The 18,698-nt window shown below is 41.4% G+C and overlaps 2 protein-coding genes across 3 annotated transcripts; both read left to right on the top strand.

The window, feature by feature from the left end:
- The first annotated feature begins 168 nt into the window (after positions 1–168).
- Positions 169–5,891, top strand: cdk20 (cyclin dependent kinase 20). Its single transcript, XM_082519279.1, has 8 exons — positions 169–864; positions 1,005–1,118; positions 1,685–1,873; positions 2,102–2,223; positions 2,812–2,874; positions 3,501–3,624; positions 4,327–4,482; positions 4,699–5,891. Exons 1-8 carry the CDS (start codon positions 790–792, stop codon positions 4,888–4,890), a joined length of 1,035 nt encoding a protein of 344 aa, XP_082375405.1. The 5' UTR covers positions 169–789; the 3' UTR covers positions 4,891–5,891.
- LOC309697400 (erythroid transcription factor-like) lies at positions 5,808–12,052 on the top strand. 2 transcript variants are annotated; one of them, XM_082519281.1, is made up of 8 exons: positions 5,808–5,896; positions 5,983–6,073; positions 6,965–7,124; positions 7,227–7,277; positions 7,358–7,497; positions 10,985–11,110; positions 11,227–11,405; positions 11,549–12,052. In XM_082519281.1, the coding sequence occupies exons 2-7, from the start codon at positions 5,993–5,995 to the stop codon at positions 11,386–11,388; spliced, it is 720 nt and encodes a 239-aa protein (XP_082375407.1). In that variant the 5' UTR covers positions 5,808–5,896; positions 5,983–5,992; the 3' UTR covers positions 11,389–11,405; positions 11,549–12,052. The 2 variants fall into 2 exon arrangements, with proteins under 2 accessions (XP_082375407.1, XP_082375406.1); XM_082519280.1 differs by having other exon boundaries at positions 6,965–7,277.
- Positions 12,053–18,698: the final 6,646 nt, after the last annotated feature.

Raw genomic sequence — 18,698 nt, 5'->3', positions numbered from 1 at the left:
ACATCAAGTACATCTCTATACAGTTCAAAAGACGTGCTTTATAAACTAGGGTGAAAAACAAAGTTGAACGTTAAAAAAATGAAACAGCGAACAAGAACAACAAAAAAGAATCAAAAATAAAATAAAATAAAATAAAACATTGTTTCTGCCTAATGCTTTCTACCTGCTCTGGCTCTATGGTGGTCCTGTCTCATGACGTCACTGTAAACAAACATGGCAGACCACGGGCGGATCTGTAGCTAGCTACTGTAACACGAAACAATTATTAAAACGTCCTAAATGAAAATGCGTATTAAAAAATTACATATCGTCGTTTTTGTAGTTTCTTTCTTAACAAGCGTGCGTGTCTGCGGGAGCAGAAGTTAAACAGTAACAAGTTTTAAAATTTTAGCTGGGTAATCGGAGTTAAGACGTTGCCAAGGCAACGTTAGCCAACAGCTAGCTGTCTCAGGATTTATTTTCTGAGAGACTTTTCTTTACAGCTGTTTGTTGTTGCATATGTAATACAAGCCGAATGTAAGTTAACGGTTTCAACTTTTACTGGGCTTAAGATAATAGTTTAATAACTATATCTTATTGAGAAAACGTGCGCAGCATCGTGAACAGCTTAATTTATGAGTGAAGTTCGAGGTTGGCGTTCCTCTCTCTGGTTTTCTGCTCCAAGGAGCTAATTTGTACATCATTGGGGGTTTACTTCAAACCACTCTTTGAATTAAAAAAAAAATCAGTGAGAGTTGTGACCAGATTAAATCCAGATTAACTGAAGCTGTTTTACACGCTCATGAAAACATGGAGCAGTACAACATTCTGGGTCGGACAGGAGAAGGAGCTCATGGCATAGTCTTCAAGGCCAAACATATTGAGGTGACGGACTGGTGCTTTTATGTCTGCATCTTACCTCATTTCTTTCCCCCCCTTTTCTTTGTGTAATCCGATCAGCATTAAATTTGGAGTCTAACCTCAGCGGCTTAGAAATGTGACATGGAAATGCTCTTGTGTGTTAGACAGGGGAGACGGTGGCTCTGAAGAAAGTGGCTCTGAGGAGGCTGGAAGACGGCATTCCGAACCAGGCTCTGAGGGAGATTAAAGCACTGCAGGAGATCAAGGACAACGAGCATGTGAGTGAATGTGCAGAGAGTTTTTACAGATAAGAGTCATTTTAATCTTAAAATTTGATTAGTGTTTAGTGCTGCGGTGGGTAGCACTGCTGCCTCACAGCAAAAAGGTCCTGACTATGAGTTCGACTCCCTTCTGTGTGGAGGTTGCGTGTTCTCCCTGGGTTCTCTCCGGGTACACTGGCTTCCTCCCACAGTCCAGAAACATGCAGTTAATTGGTAATTCGAAATTGCCCATAGGTGTGAATGTGAGTACAAATAGTTGTCTGTCTCTATGTGTTAGCCCTGCAACAGACTGTCCAGGGTGTACCCTGCCTCTCCCCTATGGTAGCTGGGATATACTCCAGCTCCCCTGGTGGCTGGGGGGATATCACAAACAAGATATAACAGAAACCAAAAATTAGTACATGGAAAACATAAACAATCAAAGCAGAGCAGCAAGAACAGAGCCGAGCATAACAGACATGTTAATAAAAAGGAGATTAGGCTATATGAGAAAATTATAAGAAGCTGCAGAGTGTCTGGAGTCTGAAGGGATGCAGGACTTCTTTCTGTGACTTCCTCCTCAGGTGGTGAAGCTGAAGGACGTCTTTCCTCACGGCACGGGCTTCGTCCTGGTGTTCGACTTCATGCTGTCTGACCTCTCTGAGGTCATCAGGAATTCCCAGCGCCCTCTGACCCCTGCGCAGGTCAAAAGTTACATGATGATGCTGCTGAAGGGTGTGGCCTTCCTGCATCACAACAATGTCATGCACCGGGTGAGCGCAGCTAACAGTTATTATCATTAATGAGTCATCTGACTGTTTTCTCAGTGAATCCTGCGTTTGTAACAAGCAACACTTAAACATACAAGGATATTTAAATACTGTTGGTTATTCATAATAAATGAAAAGCTGAAAATATGTGAAATATGTGGAGAGTTTGGGTTTCTTTTGCTTTAACAAAATAAATCAAACCATTATAAAGTGACGTTTGTGTGTTTGCAGGATCTGAAACCAGCAAACCTGCTCATCAGCTCCTCAGGCCACCTGAAGATTGCAGACTTTGGTCTGGCCCGGCTATTCAGCGAGCAGGGAGAGAGGCTGTACAGCCACCAGGTGGCCACCAGGTAAATATGACTTTATTTAGCAGCTAGCTTTAGCTAATCAAAATAAAATACAGTATGACTTACCAAAAGAACTCAGTGAGGTACAAAACACGAAGAGCAAAATGCTCATTTAAATAGAAAAATGACAGTAAAATGAAAGATCTCGAGTGAAAATTTAAATGCAATATAATGAACCTAAAAGTAAGTACTTTTGTATATAAAATGCAGTAATGCAGTATCTAAAAGGCTGAATGTAATACAGAAAATGGCTCTATAAAGTAAAGTAGCACTAACACAGCATTAGCTTTAGTGCTGCTGGGAAAAATCCACGTGGTGACATGTAAAATGCAGTCAGATGATACTTTAAATATTCACTCAGACTTGCTTTAAAGCTCGACTGGTGAACAAATGTGTCACAGAACAGATTCACATATTCAGATTTGAGGTGCTCATTACGCCTGTGAATAATAATCATGTTAAAGTCGCCATGTCATGTGACTTGCTGGTTCAGTTCATTCTAAAATAATCACCACTTTCAACTGGACATCAGTACTTTATCAGTAATGTGCAGTAAATGTGCTCAGTTACATTTGACCACTGTGTGTTTAGATGGTACAGAGCCCCTGAGCTGCTGTACGGAGCCCGAAAGTATGACGAGGGAGTCGACCTGTGGTAAGTACAACCCTGAAAATGCTGCTAAAAGTAGCGCCCACAGTATTATTTTTTTGCTGTTGTTCGACCATTACAGCTTACATTACATTATATAGATTTACATTACATAGACTTGCATTTAACCAGGCATTCGAGGCTAATTAGTGTGATTTTTCACCTGGCTCTGCATTTATATTATGTAATTATTTTATATCTGTAATTCATATTTTATATTGTGATTTTATCTGTATCATGGTTTTACTGGAAAGCACTTTGGTGTACTTTGGTCTTTAAATGTGCAATACAAATAAATTTGATTTGATTTGATTATCTACTGTGAATCCTCCGCTGTTTAGCTTTTACTCAATAAACCTGGATGCTTTTGTTTCTGTTGTGCATGCTTGTATTCTTTTCCTGTATCAGCGTATTTTATTATATATTATTCTTTAACATACTATGTAACATGGGACCATGTAACATAGAAAGAGTAAGCTTTAGCTTCCGTACACTCACTCTGTTAGTGTTCACAGTTCCTGCTCAGGTGTAAATGGGTCCAGTGATCAGAGATGAACAGCAGGGGGCAGCAGCAGTCTGAAGTCACAGCTTTCTGTTTAGTCCGTGTGTGAGTGCTTGTGTGTGTGTTTTAGGGCAGTCGGCTGTATTTTTGGGGAGCTGTTGAACTCGTCTCCTCTGTTTCCTGGAGAGAACGACATCGAGCAGCTCTGCTGTGTCCTCAGAGTGCTGGGAACCCCGACTCAGGACAGTTGGCCTGTAAGACACACACTGGTTTTTCCATCACTTCAGGGGACGTTACATTAATATACATTCATTCTCTTAGGGATCTTTTTGTATTAGGTTAAACTATTAAGCTTTATATCAAATTATCATCTCACACATTCTGCCTTTTATATAAATTGATATTCTGAAAATGTAAACACAATGAGGATGCCTAATTTCCACATGTATTCACTCAGTGGCAGTGTTTACTCTTTCATCTTTGCACATAGTGCATATAAATATCCGCCGATATCCATGTTCATTAAATTTAAATGTGCTAAAAAGACGAAATGTGTTATTTTTTAAAAATAATTTTTTTTAGTGCATAGTCTACATTATAATCATCATCAGTATATTATTATATGTGATAGGCCTGCAATCATCTGCCTGAAATATTGGTTGGTCTCCAGTTAGCTTTATTTAAAATGTTTAGTTTAAGATTAAAGGAAATCCAGTAGACTAGCAGTAAATTATGATAAATATGTAGAGAAATTAAACTGGACCTAAAATTGATCCTGTGTAATTTACTCTAAAAACCAACAACTGTTTGAAGTCTGGTGCCATTTTTGTGGTCTGTGTGAGATTTTATCTGAAGGCTGAGGTAAAATAATGCAAAGTTTAATTTTGTCTTGTTCTTTTCTTTTATGGCTGTGAAACTGGTTAAAACATTTTAATCCCTCTCCTGTCTGTCTCCAGGAGATTGTGGAGTTGCCAGATTACAATAAAATCACCTTTAAGGAGAATCCAGCGATCCCATTGGAGGAAATCATCCCTGACACGCCCCCTCAGGCAGTGGACCTGCTCTATAAGTTCCTGGTGTATCCATCTAAACAGCGCTGCTCAGCCAGAGAGGTAAGAAACCTGAAGCAGAGCTTAAGTTTAAAAACGGAGTTCCTCAGGGCTCGGTCAGAGGTCCTCTCATTTTTACATAAAGAATCATTTCTTGGGACATAGCCGTTATATTTTCCCTGATCACTGTGGTCTGTTTATCACCCATCATCACTCAGATAAAGGTTAATAACCTGATTATTGATCAGTGCTCTCCCTGTCCTCTCCTCCTTACTGCAGGCTCTCCTCCATCCATATTTCTTCACTTCGCCAATTCCTGCTCACCACTCAGAGCTGCCCATCCCTGAAAGGGGAGGGCGACCCCCCCGCCAACGTTTCCAGGCTCCGCCCACTGACTTCTCAGTGGACCTACCATTGCAGAACAGTATGGTAGACCCTGCCCTAATACAGGGATACGCTTCCTGCCTCTGAACTGACCGCTGATCTTTACCATCTCTCAGCTGCTCTTATACCAGTTAATCTTGTTTTATATATTTATTTATTATCTAGTTTACTAAATCCTCTCCTTCGGACTGAATCCTCATTGTTTTATGAACTTTAGCTCACACAGAAGATTTCTGACGGTCTTTCCTGAGCCTGAACCTCTTCTGTAACCACTTATAACCGTGAGAAAATGACCTAATACAGTTAAATTTCCACACACTGAATTTATCGACTAAAAGGAATTAATGTTTAGCTCCACTGGGTCTCCATTTGGTAAAAGGATGGAATAATGAAAAAAAAAACCCACACGAAATCAAGCAGATTTTTATTCTAAAAATATTTGTTTCTGTTCTGTTTATGAAACATGTTGTGAGTTTTATTTAAAGTAAAGTGTGGAGAAGTTGGGTTGGTTCCTGACCATTTTTTCCCTTTAAATATGTAATTTCTGAGGATTAATCTTGAAAATAATGATGTGTTTACAGCGTGAGCTGTGTGCCTGAGACAACCATATCAAAGAATGCACTCACTGACATCTTACAGAACCAAGAGTAAAGAAAACTGACTGAAACGGAGTGTAAGAGCAGACTGAACCTGTGGATTAGTGATTATTTGTACACACACTGACCTCAGTACTGTGTGTGGCGATGTTTAACTAGAGCGTCCACAACTGGAACAGCAGACCAGGAAAAGTAGAAGAAGAATTTTTTTCTTTTCTATACTTTTTGATGTGTTTTTGAGGCCAGTTGTGGGCTGAACCTGGACTCCAGTAGTCTGACAGTGATCTCATATTATACCATGTTTACAGCAGTAAATGATAACAGCTATGTAAACACTGGAAACTCAAAATTTCAATAATAAAAAAAATCCCCTTCAAAAAACCCACGTCAGAATTTGTAGGAGGAGTCAGACACCTCCTCTTCCTCCTGGTCGCCCTCCTTCAGACCCCAGAGCAGCATTCAGAGGAAGTTAAAGCCCTCAAAGCTCTTCAGCCTCTGTGAGTACCATCAGAAAATAGAGCAGTGATCCTTTGTGTTAGAGAGAGCACTCACTCAGTCTTTAATTTTTCTTTCCTCCTCTTAGAAATTCAGCGATGATGTCAAACTATTTGCCGTTAGCTTATTGGTCTTCTGCTGTGACGTCCAACAGATCTGAAACAAGCTTCAGTACGAAGGTGAGAGTCTTTTATTATATTCCTGCTTATGGAGTCAAAATGTAATCAAGTATGGAAGTATGTAATCTGATGTTCAATAAACATATGGAGTGGGGTTTTCTTTCTTCTGAATAAGTAGTTAATGTTTTTGCTTTAATGTGCTTTTACCTGTACAGAAGTAAAAAGTGCCGTCCTGATAATGTTATTGACAAATGTTATTTGGCTCGCCATAAATTATTTGGTGATTCTTATGCACACGTTTAGCTCTTTGAAAGAAGATTGAATTTTTTTTTTTGGAAAATGGAGAGTTTATTGAAACATCTGACAAATTAGTTTGAAAAAATCTTGAAATTTGAATTTCTGCATATGACTTTACATTTGTATCGTATTTGCGACGTCTGGCATTTAAAAAAATGTTTAAAAAAGTATTGTGTAATTTATTTAGGCTTTTCAGGGGAAAGAAATCACACTGATGATGCAGATGTCTCAAAAACACCCAAAAAACGTGTGTATCAGAGATGGTACCCGGGGACTAAAGGGGTTGCAGCTTAGCTCGGTTCGATGAATGTGGCCCTGATCTTACAAAAATTCCTGATATTCCTCAAAGAACGAGGCCTTCTGAGGCCATTTTAAAAGTAATTACAGGAAATTATTTGTTTCTTCTTTTGTGACGCGTCCAGAGCGCCTGACCTTCATCAAACATAACAAAGTTTCCTCATCTGATATTTAGTTGATTTATATATTGATGTATATATGATATATTTATTTATTCTTGTTACGCCTTTTCTGTTAGGTCACTGACCCCACAGCCGGGCTCCTCAGGGGTCAGGGAGCCTGTGGTAGTTTTGATATGAGCTGATCTGTTAGATGTCAGATGCAGGTTTCTCTTACATTGATATGATCTCTTTTCAGGTGGGGCCTGTCCTTTCAGACACTTTCCTCCAATCACCATGCACATCCCAAGAGGCCCCTCCCTCGCTCCTCCTCACCCCCTGCCTCTGGCTGAATGATTCCAGCTGTCAGTCACCGAGCCCTGCTTACATCCCACCTCCATCTTCTTCATCCTTGTATAGTAATCATGCTCTGATTCCATTCCCCACCCACCTCCTCTCCTCAACACCTGGATGTAACAGTTACCATGGCAACCTGTACACACCCTCCTCCCCCTCTGCAGGTGACTGGATGCTACCTGACAGTCTGTCTTGGGGGCAGGGATGTGGACCAGGTGAGTAATTACCTGCCTGTGCTAGTAGATCTGCGTGTGTGTCTTTTGTGCTGATGTGTAATTTGTCATCGTTTGCTCAGAGCAGCGCGAGTGCGTGAGCTGTGGGACGCAGAGCGCCCCCCTGTGGAGGCGAGACGCTGCAGGTCGACTCCTGTGTAACACCTGCAGCCTCGGACAGGAAGCCAACAACACACCGCTGCTGAGACCGAAGAGACGAGCTGTAAGATGACACACACGTATTTGAAAAATTGTATTAACGTTTTAATTTGAAAATCGTGTTTTATTGATAATATTGCACCAATTTAAAATGAGCATCAGAAAATTAAAATTCTACACTGTACAGCAGGTAGGACTTTTATATATAACATTTTATATAGATATATGAAGAGTTGTTTTTGAAGTTTACATTATTGTTTTAATTTTAATTAAGTCCCTCACAGGCATCTGTATCTATTTTAATTTATCTTTTATATAATAAAAATTGCTTGCAAAGCTGCAGTCATTGATGATTCTGGTGTCTGTTGGGGCCTTTGGCAGAAATTCACATTAAAAATAGTAATATAAGTGAGAAAGTATATCACTTTCAAAGATCATTTTTTTTGTTTCTGATGACTGAACTGACATGACAAACGGGAACATGACGTCCTGTCATGGGGACTCTTCAGAGCACGTTGTACATACAGTATAATCAGTTAAAAGTGGAATCCTGAACCTATAGTTAACATTTAAAGGTTGGACCAAACCCTTCTCTTTCCTGCTGGTGCCAGAAACGTAATCATTCTGAGAAAACTTAATGAAGTGATGTAGTAAATTATTTCACATTATAGAATTAGAATTCTAAATTACCCATACGTGTGAATGTACGTGTGAGCGGTTGTCGTCTCTCTGTTTGTCCTGTGGTAGCTGGGATGGGTGACCCTGATGAGGATGAGCAGAAGAGAATGGATGAATGGACAATAAAGTACACACAGCACAGTAATTTACACCAGTACATCAGAGTAATCAGAGTACCTTAGCATACACATCCAAATTTCTTTGCGTCTCAGTTTCATAAGTTAGCATTCACAGCTTTGGCAGTTAGCCCCAGCAGACACAGCTGTCATCAGTGAACTAGAGAAAACTGTTCAAGATGGCAGTTTTCATTCTGTTACTGGTGCCCAATAAAACAGAGAGTAAACCAGCAACTGTAGAAATGGAAGAGACCAGGTTTAGCTCAGTAATGATGCCAGGACCAAGCTGGCTGGTTGTAAGATATTTATGCCATATTTCCTAGTTCCTTCGGTCTACAGTGTACCGGTGGTGTTCTGACTCTGACTCCCGCCATACACCCTCAACTCAGTCATGTGACAGCCTGCGGAGATAAACACACCAGGCTGCTCTGCCTGGTGTGGCTGCTAAATCACTGTTTAAAGCCAAAGTTTTCTCATCTTCCTCTTTTCTTCTTCTTCCCCTCTTCACTCTGTCAGTGCGCCCCAGGGCAGCTGTGGCTACAATGTACCTTGCCATTGCCAGTGTGTGAATGTGTGTGTGAATGGGTGAATGACTGAATGTAGTGTAAAGCGCTTTGGGGTCCTTAGGGACTGAGTAAAGCGCTATACAAATGCAGGCCATTTACCATTTTCATTGATCGCATCAGTTATCAGGTTTGATCAAAACTCCAGCTCAGGCATTCTTAGGGAGATCAGGTCATTGTAGTTTGAAGTTACTGGCGTGGGCCCTGAACAGCTGCCTGCCTCAGTGGCTCCTCTGATTGACAGACTAATTCTTAACTATTTATGATGCCCAGTGATGAACAATATGAACAACACCATCTAACACTTTATAATAAAACTTCAAGTTAATTTTGGGTAATTGTTTTTTTTTTTTTTTTTACTGTTCACGAGGAATAAAAATATAAATATTAAGAGCTAATTATTGCTTTGGAAACTAATTGATAACCATTATTTGGAGTGCTGTTGTAAATGTGTAAGCAATGGTGGTAACAGTGTAAGAAGGCAGGTGTAGTGCGCCGTTGGGGAGCTTGGTTTGTGTTCCGTTTCACTCACAGCAGACTTTTGTTTTCACTCCTTGTTTACTTCTGCTTTTGCTGTTTGCTGAGGTTGAGGAAAAGATTGTGGTTGGGGTTAAAATCCTAGACTGTTTATAAAAGATGGACGTAGACGCAAAGATGCTTCGCTCCGGTTTGTGCCGTCGGGACCTTTGCATTTTTGTTTTTTTACAGTTTTTATTTGGTTGGTTCGAGTTAGAAGGGAACACGTTTCAAATGCTCGTTTGTTCAGCAGCTGGTGCTGCTGCATTAGTAAGCAGCATCCTTAAGCTGTACAGGGGCAGTGCACAGACACAGAGATCATTAGTTAAATGCTAGTTAACTAATTTGTGCACATAACTAGGGGTTACATTCGGTTTCAAACCAGAACGACTGCATAGATGATGGATGAGTTATTTCTGTTATACTTATTTGAAGTCTGCTTGAAGTCGGCTCAAAGGGCATTTGGGTGCACTTTATGTTTGCGTGAAAGAGTCCAAGCAGTCATTAAAAAGTTGGACGTCTGCGCGGAGCTTCATGCTCACCATTTGATGACATCAGTTTTGTCAGTTGGACCCATGTGGACCCCTGCGTGGTCGCAGATTCAGAAACAAAAACACAAAATTTCAGTCACACTGCAGCACAGACTGCTCCGATGGTCTGTTCATACAAAAACAAGGTCTAGAGGTTCATTGTAGAGACTCAGATGAGTGGAGGTGAAGCCCAGCGGACGCCCGCCTGTGCTGGGTCAGTCAAAGCAGTCATAAAACTAACAAACTCAAAAGTGAGCAGGTCATTAAAACAGCTGCGATCAGGCTGTAAACCTTTTTATTTCTGCTGACAAGACCAGTGATGGAATGTATCTCAGTACATTTACTGAAGCACAATTTTAATGTACTTTTACTTTATTGACACGTTTCTACTACTTTTTACTTAGATGCTGTTATACTGTTCTTTTATCCTGTCTTCCTTTTCTCACCCCAACCGGTCGCAGCAGATGGCCCCGCCTCTCCCTGAGCCTGATTCTGCTGGAGGTCTCTTCCTGTTAAAAGGGAGTTTTTCCTTCCCACTGTCGCTAATGTGTTTGCTCATAGGGGGTCATATGTTTGCTGGGTTTTCTCTGTAGGGTCCATCTTACCACATAAAGCACCTTCAGGCAACTGTTGTTGTGATTTGGCGCTGTATAAATAAAATTAAATTGAAAATACTATTTTTAATGTACTTTGTACTCCATACCATTATTTAAAATTTTTAGCTACTTCTTCTTCTTCTTATTAAGTATTATTATATTTAACCCTGCCCATATAAGTAATGGAAAACACCTCCAGCTGAAACAATAAAGTGACACAATAACCGATCAGTAATTCTGATCCTCTAATATGACGAATGTGAATACTTTTACTTTAGGTACTTCATTTATATTCTGATGGTAAAACTTCTGGTTTTGAGGCTTTTGCTTCAGAAAATAATTGAACAACAGGAACAGATCCACCACCATCTGCTGGATGAGGGGCATGCACTGAAAGTCCTGCCAGTTTTCTTCCTCTTATTTATTACTGAAAAAATCAGATTTCCTGTGGGAAACTTGTTCTTGTTCCCTCTAAAACGTCGTGTTTGAAAAAGAAAATTGTGTTAAATTACCTCAAAATATATTTCAAAACAGTATGGTGTGTTATTCCAGAGCAGGATTCAGAGGAAAGGAACTCAGTGTGTCAACTGTCTGACTGAGCACACGACGCTGTGGAGGAGAAACTCTGCAGGAGAAGCCGTCTGCAACGCCTGCGGACTCTACTACAGACTACACCGGGTACTACAAACTAAAATACTGCTCTGGCCACATGCTTTACTTCCTCTAGTAAGAGTAAAACAGCAAAGAAGGTGTTCCTTGTACTTTGAGGCTGAGTCTTTGTTAAATGTTTGCAGGTGAATCGCCCGCTGGCCTTGAAGAAAGATGGAATCCAAACCAGAAAACGGAAAGTGGTCACTAAGAATAAGAGGAAAACTGACCAATCAGAGACCAAGCTGCCTAAGGGTGTCCAGCCCAGTGATGTCACAGCAGCTGACAGCAGCGTTGTCGGGTTTTAGGTGACCTGATGCTGCAGGTAAAACGATCTGCAGCAGTTTAGGTTTTATTGTCAGAATTCAGTCAGAGATAAACTGTAATGCAAGAAACGTGCATGTTTAGATTCTCAGGATCTCATTACCTCTGATCTCTCTCTGTTTTGAACCTTCATAAATCCACCAGAGGAAAACATCAGCTCAGGACCTTCTTCTTCATTATCAGAACAATCGAGTGAATAAATAAATCCATGAACCTCTGCAGACAGGAGCTGCTCGCACAACCTTGAAGAGAAATTTGTGAGGGTAAAGCTTTTCAGACGTGTCTGCTGTTGTTGCTTCCTGTGTGCCGTCCTCTGTGATCACCTGTGTTTTTAGATTTTTGTTGGCTGTATTTACTGTGGACCTTGTCTCCAGCCCAATAAATGACTCACTTTTTGTTATTTAACACATCTTATTTTGCCTCCTACATTTGGGTCCCCACTCCTCCACTCCCCCCTCCTTCTGACAGCAGCATTTATTGACAGCTACCAGGACGAACTCATCACTCATGTGATCCAATGCATAAACATTAACAGCCTGGGTTTAGTTTCAGCTGCCTCACACACGTAAAACTCAACGTTTTAGAAATGGCTTTAAATCCAGGACCCGTTCCAGAAAACAGGTTTGAAAAAACTCAGTTTAACATAAAGTCTGATCAGTTATTGATTAATTATTAATATCTGATTCATCCTTACGTGGGGAAACTCTGAGTTTTGGGATTTTACATTAAGCAGTCAATATGTGCTTGAAGTGCAGACTTTCAACTTTAATGTAATAATAAAAAATAATAATGTTCCCTCTACATTTCTTGACAAATGAATGGTAAATGGCCTGTATTTGTATAGCGCTTTACTAGTCCCTAAGGACCCCAAAGCGCTTTACACATCCAGTCATCCACCCATTCACACACAGATTCACGGCAAGCTACATTGTAGCCACAGCCACACTGGGGCGCACTGACAGAGGCGAGGCTGCCGGACACTGGCGCCACCGGGCCCTCTGACCACCACCAGTAGGCAACGGGTGAAGTGTCTTGCCCAAGGACACAACGACCGAGATATATATATTACTGTATATATTACTATACTATATTACTATATTACTATATATTACTATTATATATATATATAAAAACACCCAGCACGCCCCTGGGGGCGGTTTATCCTTCAAGCTCGGGTCCTCTACCAGAGGCCTGGGAGCTTGAGGGTCCTGCGCAGTATCTTAGCTGTTCCCAGGACTGCGCTCTTCTGGACAGAGATCTCCGATGTTGTTCCCGGGATCTGCTGGAGCCACTCGCCTAGCTTGGGAGTCACCGCACCTAGTGCTCCGATTACCACGGGGACCACCGTTACCTTCACCCTCCACATCCTCTCGAGCTCTTCTCTGAGCCCTTGGTATTTCTCCAGCTTCTCGTGTTCCTTCTTCCTGATATTGCTGTCATTCGGAACCGCTACATCGATCACTACGGCCGTCTTCTTCTGTTTGTCTACCACCACTATGTCCGGTTGGTTAGCCACCAGCATTTTGTCCGTCTGTATCTGGAAGTCCCACAGGATCTTAGCTCGGTCATTCTCCACCACCCTTGGGGGCATCTCCCATTTTGACCTCGGGACTTCCAGGTTATACTCGGCACAGATGTTCCTGTACACTATGCCGGCCACTTGGTTATGGCGTTCCATGTATGCCTTGCCTGCTAGCATCTTGCACCCTGCTGTTATGTGCTGGATTGTCTCTGGGGCATCTTTACACAGCCTGCACCTGGGGTCTTGCCTGGTGTGATAGACCCCAGCCTCTATGGATCTTGTGCTCAGAGCTTGTTCTTGTGCTGCCATGATTAGTGCCTCTGTGCTCTTTCAGTCCAGCTTTGTCCAGCCACTGGTAGGATTTCTGGATATCAGCCACCTCCTCTATCTGCCGGTGGTACATACCGTGCAGGGGCCTGTCCTTCCATGATGGTTCCTCGTCTCCCTCCTCTTTCTTGGGTTTCTGCTGCCTGAGGTGTTCACTGAGCACTCGGTCAGTTGGGGCCATCTTCCTAATGTATTCTTGGATGTTTGTTGTCTCATCCTGGACTGTGGTGCTGACACTCACCAGTCCCCGGCCCCCTTCCTTCCGCTTAGCGTACAGCCTCAGGGTGCTGGACTTGGGGTGAAACCCTCCATGCATGGTAAGGAGCTTTCTTGTCTTTATGTCAGTGGCTTTTATCTATTTATTGATCCCCACAGGATATGTATATGTATATATATATATATATATATACTGTGTACAAGGTACCGTACCCACACACTGCTCCCTGGGCCCCCAATGGCTGCCCACTGCTTCACAGAGTGAATGGGTTAAATGCAGAGAGGAATTTCCCCACGGGGATCAATAAAGTACACTTTCTTCTTTCTTCTTCTTCTTTATTTTGCCTGTTTGTATCTGGATCTTTGCTCGCTTAAGAATTGTTGTTTCGCCTTCAATCTGGATTCCATTTATAATATCCACAAAGCAGAACTAAAAAGTACTATATTTGTATGTTTTCTGTATATTAATGAATGGAATAAATGTAATCTGAAGTATTATTCAGTTTGTTCATGCCGGCACAGCAATGTAGTGGATGGCATAGTTAGAACTTAAACAGAAAATACTTGTCAGATTAAACATAATCATGCATAATATCAATCAGTGATAAAAATATAATCCAGTTTGTCGAAATACCAAAAAGCTCAATCTCCAAATGAATCACTCATTCTTCTTTTTTAACTTCCTGAGCTTTTTTAAATCACATAAGAAACTCTAACATGACCGTGAGTGACCTCTGGGTGCTGATGTCACTGTTCAGGTCAGTTATTTTATTGCCCCTTATTGGAAACAGACAGACTCTGAAGCAATCATCCACAAAGAACAATATAAAAACAGTAAAACCAACGCACAACAACCACAAAAATGTTAAATCACTAATACACCAAGTCATTAGACACAGTAAAGATCGTCGCCTGCAGCAGTAGCAAGCAGAGAGCCTGTTTAGTGTAAACACGGCTGACTTTGTTTTTACTTTGCACTTTATTTTATTTTATTTTATTTTTTACGATCGTCTGCTTTTGATTCACTCTGAAGTGTGTTGTTTCTGCTCCGTGTGTCTTCATGTGCTGGATTAGCAAAGCCAACAGGAAGTCGCCAAAGCAAAGTGTCTGATCACCTTCATCAATGAGAGATTTCATTTTTTGATTTTCAATCAAATCTGCTAGAAACACGCTTTGACTTGCTGATTACTGAATGTAAACTGATGGAAAAAATCTCAGTCTTTCCATGTAAAGTTACATTTAAATGAACACAAAGTTACGAACACTTTAGGGGTCACTGAATGTCACGGAGGCCCCGAAAGTCCCGCAGGTTTAATGGGACTTATCACCCAAACTCCACAGTGAGATGTCAGCAGTGCTAACAGAGGCCTCAGGTCTCACAGAGCATCATATGCTATTATCAGACAATAATACACCATACTCCCACCCTGGCCCCCACCCACTCAGAGCCTCCTGCTGGCTGCTTGCTGAGGGCCGAAATTGTGCAACGCAGGAGGCTTCTGGTTTTCCGGAGCCAGAAAAAAGGCTAAGAGAGGAAAAAGGAGATAAAGAGAGGGCGGTTGGTGGTCTGAGGCCGGCCAAAGATGCCTTACCTCCCTCCACCACCTTGAATGTGTGTGTCTGTTTGTGTGTGTGTGAGGGGTCCGGGCAATAACAGTACGGATGAACGTCATGAAACATCAGAAACCACAGCAAACCCACACTTTTTTTACAGATGTTCACAGAGGCATCCGTTAGCCGTTAGTGCTGGTTACACACACACACACACACACACACACACACACACACACACACACACACAGTAAACGGCTGGGGAGTGAACAGCTGCAGCAGATGTTGACATCTTGTTCTCTCAGCAGCCAGAAAACACTCAGAGAGTGGACTGCCACACTCAGAGGTCCTCCAGGACATGAAGTCTGAGTTTGTCCTGAAGGTGGCGACAGAGGGAGGGGTCACCAGGTCACCACAGTTGGTAGGTTACACAGGCTGTGCGTATTGTGACGAGATCCCAGAAAACTAAATGTAAAAAACAAAGAGTGTGTGTGACACAGGAGTTTGGCATTTGAAGCACATATTTTATTTGAATGAGCTTCTTGGTAATGAAAGGAGCCTCTCAGTCTGGTTCAAGTCTCATTTGGCTTTCAGTGGGGATGCATCGATCAGCTGTGAAGCTCACGTGAGAAAAGCCTTTCTTACATTCATGTTCCACCAGCCAGTAAAAGTTTTCTTGTCTGCATCGTAGCTGCATTTCATTTTCACAACCTACACGGATATTTTTGGCAGTTTCTCATGTTCCACAAACATCTGAGTAGCTTGTGATTTGTAGGTTTCCACTGTGGAGAATTGCTGCGTACATGCAGCAAAAGACAGCGACATGTTAAAGTGCAGGAGGCCCGTGATGATCTTTACTGCTTTCTTCACAGTCATTCAATAAGATCCAGACTTTAGTGACAGGTCTGTCTTGCAGTGATGATTTTTGGAAACTAGAGCGTCTAGAGGGGGATAAAATCGCTGTGCAGTAAATCGTAAGGAGGGATACCTGGTCACTCTACCTAGGTCTGAGTTGTCCACTTACTGACTCATCCTCACCCGCGAGTCGCGACCCTGAATTGGTTAAGCAAAAGAGGATGGATGCATGGATGGATTCTACCTTCAGCAGTTTATTTTTAATGTGTCTTAATTATTTACAGATATTTTCTAACTTATTTATAACTGATCTCTGTCCTCTATAGTGAGGATTTTCTGATTATTCTGCTTTGATATATAAGATGCGAGCACAGGGCAGGACAGGGGCACCTTCATAGACTTTTGACCTGCGCATGATTGTTAATGTCTTGCCAGTGAGTTTTGCAGGTAATGAACAAAGTTTTTCTACTTGCTTGTAAAAAATCACCCTGACTTTGTTTTCTTAGAAGAGATGATGAAACAATAAATAGTTTTAAAGGTTTTTGTGGATATCTTGTTGACTGCATTTACATATAGGGCATTTTCTCATACTTCCCTTCAGAGGTATGTCCCACCTGCCTAGACCTCTTGCCCCTCCTTTGACCCCGCCTCCATGTAAAACTTTCTAGATCTGCCACTGAATTTGATTTAAAACAGAAAAGAGCAGGATGGATGGCTGCAGTTGAAGTTACAGTGAAGGGCGCCCCCTGGTGACAGCTATGGTCTCTGCACCTTTCCCGTTAGTTTTCTCTTTGAGGTTGTCCTTATTAAATCCACAGGATGTTCTCTGGATGTTTTCAGGTCGAGTGACTGTGAAAGCGCCTGAAGTCACTGAGCACATCTGAGCGTTTCACACCTCAGAATCGACAACAAGACGAAGTCATCCTCTTTTCATCTTCGGCTTCATGATTTTTCTCCTGTAACTTCTTCCCCTTCTAATAGTGAAATGTTCCCGTGCCCCTGGCTGCAGCGCATGCTCAGTCAATTGCCTCAGTTCTCTTTCTGCTTGACTTTATCACTAATTTACTAAATGATTGATTTCTTCCAGGACTGCAGCATGGCTTCATAGCAGAAGAGTTGTGGTGCCTGCAGATCAGACCTTTCACCATATGAGAGCATTTGAAGCATCATGAAATGAAAAACAACAAAGAGGATCCAGGACTGTGGACTCCCATCATTCTTATATCACATTATTTTATTTACCTGATAAATCTCCCCACCTTTAATATAAAACCTGTTGAATGCAGCTTTTGTATAAATAGCTAAAAATTGTAAATTCTATTTATGTATAAAATTTATTTTTACATAATGTGTTTAATGAATATTGGTACTTTGTGTATTATTTTCAAAGACTTACGAACACACTTTATTCATTTGGGTTTACATCATAAAATCACAAGTTAGGGCTTCATACCTGATAAGTGGACATTACAATTAACTCTTTACTGTTTATCCAACGGTGACATATTACGCTGATAATTACTGATCAGTGTGACTGAGCATTTATTATCTCTAAACCTTTTTTCTTTTTTTCAATTTTTGGTCCTCGTGTGTGTGAATGTCGACTCTTTGGGGATCCGTGAAAGCAGCAGAGGAGTTTTGGGAGCAGTGACGCGTTAAAAACTGTTTTAATTCGGTTTTATTCGCAGAATAAAAGCATGGACGGAGAAACACATACAGGTGAGCGCAGACACCCGGACAGGAGCGCCCACAGCCCGGTTCAGGTAGAAGTAGAAGCAAGGTTAGACTTAATTAATTAGGCCTAATTAATTAATGATCAACTTGGAATAATTACTATGTCCCATTCCCCTTCTCCTCATGGTTTGCATCCTCGTGTCATCATGAGGTGTAATTCAGATTTAAATTAAGTTGCGTGTCTTCCAGCTGTTGTTGGAATCTTTCCTCTGAGGTTTTAAATACACAAAGCTATAGACAGATGCCTGCAACAGTAGGATCCATATGAGTGTCTCCAAAAGTCTCTTTTGGTCAGTGAAAACATGTTTAAGTTGCTGTTTAGTCTTTCCAAAGTGTCATCCATCCATCCATTGTGATCACAGTGGCACTCCCAAGTCAACCCAGAAAACAAGCATCGCTCCAGATGTCCCCAGAGTCATAAACCAGATTTGGGCTGATAGTTATAAATGGGTTATTCTACTCTTTATTCACAGACAGTGTGGTCTATGCACTGTAAGTGTACATGATCCGATTTTCTGAGCACTTATCTCAAGCATTTGGTGTTGCTAGGAAACAAAAACGATTCTCCTCTATCAATAAATTGTGATAACAGTGTTTTGTTTTTGTTTGTTTTATGAAAAGGTGACATGGTTTTATTCACAGCAGTGATGTCATGAGGACTGTTATTTCTTCAATTTGATTGGCTGGTGACAGAGAAGTGATGCACACTGGTGTTCCACAGCGCTGTGAGGACTTGAGCCCATGTTATACTGTGGCACTTTAAACTTCACAAAAATCACCTTTTCCCCTTAAATACTGCCCTCCTCTGTCTTTAACAACATATTTATCTCAACAAGAATATTACCTCGATAAATAAAGGATTATAGTTATAGGTACGTTTGGCATCCCTTTCTCTAAATTGTTTAAATTAGCACTTCACCCAAAGAATTGAAACCCAATCTGGACTTGGGTATAGAAAGGGCTAGAGCCACTTATTCAGAGATAAGTTGACTTGATTCAGGCTGGGTCTGGTCAATTTGGGTTCCATGTACACAGCTGGCAGTTTGTCACTTATAAAAGTCAGATTAACTCAAGTTAGCTGGAGGTTTT

Source organism: Aulonocara stuartgranti, assembly GCF_965226115.1.
Source record: "Aulonocara stuartgranti genome assembly, chromosome: 20".
Lineage (NCBI taxonomy): Eukaryota > Metazoa > Chordata > Actinopteri > Cichliformes > Cichlidae > Aulonocara > Aulonocara stuartgranti.
Note: the sequence above shows the minus strand (reverse complement) of the source record. Positions and strands in the feature narration are given on the sequence as shown.

What these genes read in the sequence shown, in the direction of transcription:
- cdk20 (XM_082519279.1), top strand. Translation starts at nt 790, where the DNA reads ATGGAGCAGTACAACATTCTGGGTCGGACAGGAGAAGGAGCTCATGGC. An exon ending in AGATCAAGGACAACGAGCAT is followed by an intron (nt 1,119 to 1,684) that starts GTGAGTGAATGT and finishes CTTCCTCCTCAG; the next exon opens with GTGGTGAAGCTGAAGGACGT. An exon ending in ACAACAATGTCATGCACCGG is followed by an intron (nt 1,874 to 2,101) that starts GTGAGCGCAGCT and finishes GTGTGTTTGCAG; the next exon opens with GATCTGAAACCAGCAAACCT.
- LOC309697400 (XM_082519280.1), top strand. Translation starts at nt 5,993, where the DNA reads ATGATGTCAAACTATTTGCCGTTAGCTTATTGGTCTTCTGCTGTGACG. An exon ending in AAACAAGCTTCAGTACGAAG is followed by an intron (nt 6,074 to 6,964) that starts GTGAGAGTCTTT and finishes ATCTCTTTTCAG; the next exon opens with GTGGGGCCTGTCCTTTCAGA. An exon ending in GGGGCAGGGATGTGGACCAG is followed by an intron (nt 7,278 to 7,357) that starts GTGAGTAATTAC and finishes TCGTTTGCTCAG; the next exon opens with AGCAGCGCGAGTGCGTGAGC.